At 43.4% G+C, this 2,871-nt stretch overlaps 1 protein-coding gene across 1 annotated transcript in view; it reads left to right on the top strand.

Moving 5' to 3' along the window:
- The first annotated feature begins 417 nt into the window (after positions 1-417).
- Positions 418-2,871, top strand: part of fam13c (family with sequence similarity 13 member C) — a 12,339-nt gene continuing 9,885 nt past the window's right edge. Inside the window, exons 1-2 of the mRNA XM_037690978.1 lie at positions 418-479; positions 1,796-1,937. Of these exons, the coding sequence (XP_037546906.1) occupies positions 418-479; positions 1,796-1,937 (204 nt within the window). The remainder of the gene's footprint in view (positions 480-1,795; positions 1,938-2,871) is intronic.

Raw genomic sequence — 2,871 nt, 5'->3', positions numbered from 1 at the left:
GAGGAGGTTTTCGAAGTATTCTGCCCACGACATCCTGAGTTGAGGTCAGTAGCACACCACATCCGCTATAAATAGTGTTGGTGGTGTACCGCTTCCCCCCCGAGACACCGGATGGTGAACCAGAATCGCCTCGAAGCCATACAGAAGTCATTCTCCATGGCCTCTCCGAACTCCTTCCACGCCTGAGTTTTTGCCTCAGTGACCACCCGAGCCACATGCCGCTTGAACTGCCGGTACCCATCAGCTGCTTCCGGGGTCCCACAGGCCAAAAAGGCCCAATAGGACTACTTCTTCATTGTGACAGCATCTCTCACTGCCAGTATCCACCACCGGGTTCAAGGGCTACCGCCATGACAGGCACCGAAAAGTTTGTGGCCACAGCTCCAATAAGCCGCCTCGAAAATAGAGGCATAGAACATGGCCCACTCAGACTCAATGTCCCACACCACCCCCGGAACGTGTTCAAAGCTGTCCCAGAAGTGGGAGTTAAAGCTCCGTCTCATGGGAGACTCTGCCAGACGTTCCCAGCAGACCCTCATATAATAATGTAGGTCAAAACATTCCTGACGCCTCCTTACATCTCTATGCTGATGACATTGTTGTTTATTGCTGAGCTAACACAATTACCAAGGTTTTCCAGCTTCTACAGTCTGCATCTGACATCATTCAGTCAGACTTATTCCATCTCAAGCTGCTGCTAAATGCTGACAAAACCAAAGGGATGCTGTTTTCCAACAGAAAGTCGGTGCCAGCAACACTTCCTCCTCTCTCATCCATGCATGGTGTTCCTATTGAGTTTGTAGATTCTTACAAATACTTGGGAATTTTGGTCGATGCACATCTCTCTTTTAAGCCACATATTGAAAACGTGATGGATCTTGCTTAACTTGTAGTGTAAAGAGCTTTGAGTATCTTGTTTAGATAGAAAGGCGCTATATAAGTACAGTCCATTTACCATTTAATTCTGAATGCCAGAAAACACCTTGTAACTGCTACCTTCCTACTGATTATCGATTATGGTGACATTATTTACATGAATGTTCTTGCCACCTGCTTGCAGATGTTGGATGCTGCAGATGTTGGATGCTGCAGATGTTGGATGCTATCTATCATGGTGCACTAAGATTCATAACTGGCTGTGACTACCGTACCCATCATTGCACCCTGTATTCACTGGTCATCATTATCTACACACAGACTCTCACACTGGTTCATCTTCATCTATAAATCCCTCCTTGGTCTGCTTCCTTCTTATATCTCCTCCCACATGTCACGTCGTCATTGCAGTTACAACATGCATTCTCAGGACTTCATTACCTGCAGCGTCCCCTCAGTGCAGACCGAACCCTGCAAAAGGCCTTTTCCTACTCAGCCCGTGCACCTGGAACATTTTGCAACAGGAACTGAAGTTGTCCTCCTTGATTTCTTTAAGGGATTTCAAACATTTGATAACGTCAATAGAAACATCAAAGCAGATATGCTCTTGTTTTAGTATTTTACCCTGTTTTACAGCACCCTGATTTATTGTTTTATACACTAATCTCATTTTAACTGCATTTTACTGTAGTTTATTGTTATTGTTTACTGTTATTGTTGTTTGTACTTTATATGTTTTGTCTGGAACAGGTCTCTCTTGTGAATGAGTCCCTGTGGCTCAGTCTTAGTCTGTAGAAATAAAGGTTGACTGAATGAAAGAACAAGATCTGTAATATAAGATTACAGAAGGAACGTGAACCTGAGTACCCCAGTCGTGGTCTAGGGAACAGGATCTGATCCTTGGTGTGTTTGTGTTAAGGTGTCGTGGTCTGGGGGACAGGACTGAGCAACCAGAGGATGAGTGCCCCCCCTCCATCCCCTTCCTCACCAGACAGATCCAGAACCTGAAGAAGAGGGTGCGCAGGTTCGAGGAGCAGTTTGAGCAGGACATGAATTTTAAGGTAAAACCTCAGAAATATTCACTGCAGATGATTCTTTGGTTTCTTTGAAGATTTTATTTGAATTTATTGTTTTTAAAGTCACGAGACACAGGTTTAAACAACTGGTTTTAAATGTTTTAGCTCCACGTTTGCTCTTTTTGTACAATAGAAGAAGTTGGATCTGTCAGAAGCTAAAACTACTTGAAGTCTTCAGGCGGTCCTGAGAAACAACAGAAATGAAAGTCTATCAATGCCTCAGCATGCGCTGCTTCTCCATCTGATCTGGTTTTTGGAGTCTGTCTTTTTCTAAACATGGACTTTATAAACTGGTTTCCATCAGATCCTCCTGAGCCCAACGTTCTCTGGTTAAAAACAGAAGCATTCTGTTAAACCCAACCAGAACCGTTAGAATCTTTTCACTGACGTTAGTAATCAAAAATAATTTATTCTTCATGGACTTTTATATCAGACAATCCCATAAAAGTTATAATGAACATTGAAAAGCAGAATAAATACAAACCAGATTCCAAAAAAGTTGGGACACTAAACAAATTGTGAATAAAAACTGAATGCATGTCACAATCCTCACAGTTGGAACCCATTTGCAGGGAGGCGAGCGAGGCAGGAGTTTAAATAAAAATAATTTATTTAAACAACAAAACAAAAGGCTGTCGGTGCAGCAAAACTTACTCTGGCAAAAGAGGATCAGAAACAAGGCTGAACAGGACATCAGAGTACACAGGCAGAGCAGATCATCAGGTGGACAAAAACAGACAGGACAGAGGAGGACTGAGATGTCTGTGAATACAGAACAATGACCGGACCAGGAGTGGAGGAGAGAAAGGCTTTTTATAAGACAGAGGGAGAGTGAATAATGAGAGCACCTGGGCAGGTGGCTGATGAGGGAAAGGTGTGAATGATAAAGACTGAGGAGTGGAGAGGCAGACTGAGGAGT

The sequence above is a fragment of the Nematolebias whitei genome, chromosome 17 (assembly GCF_014905685.2).
Source record: "Nematolebias whitei isolate Nwh7 chromosome 17, NemWhi1, whole genome shotgun sequence".
Classification (NCBI taxonomy): Eukaryota; Metazoa; Chordata; class Actinopteri; order Cyprinodontiformes; family Rivulidae; genus Nematolebias; species Nematolebias whitei.
The sequence above is the reverse complement of the archived record's forward strand: the minus strand, read 5'-3'. Positions and strand labels throughout refer to the sequence as shown.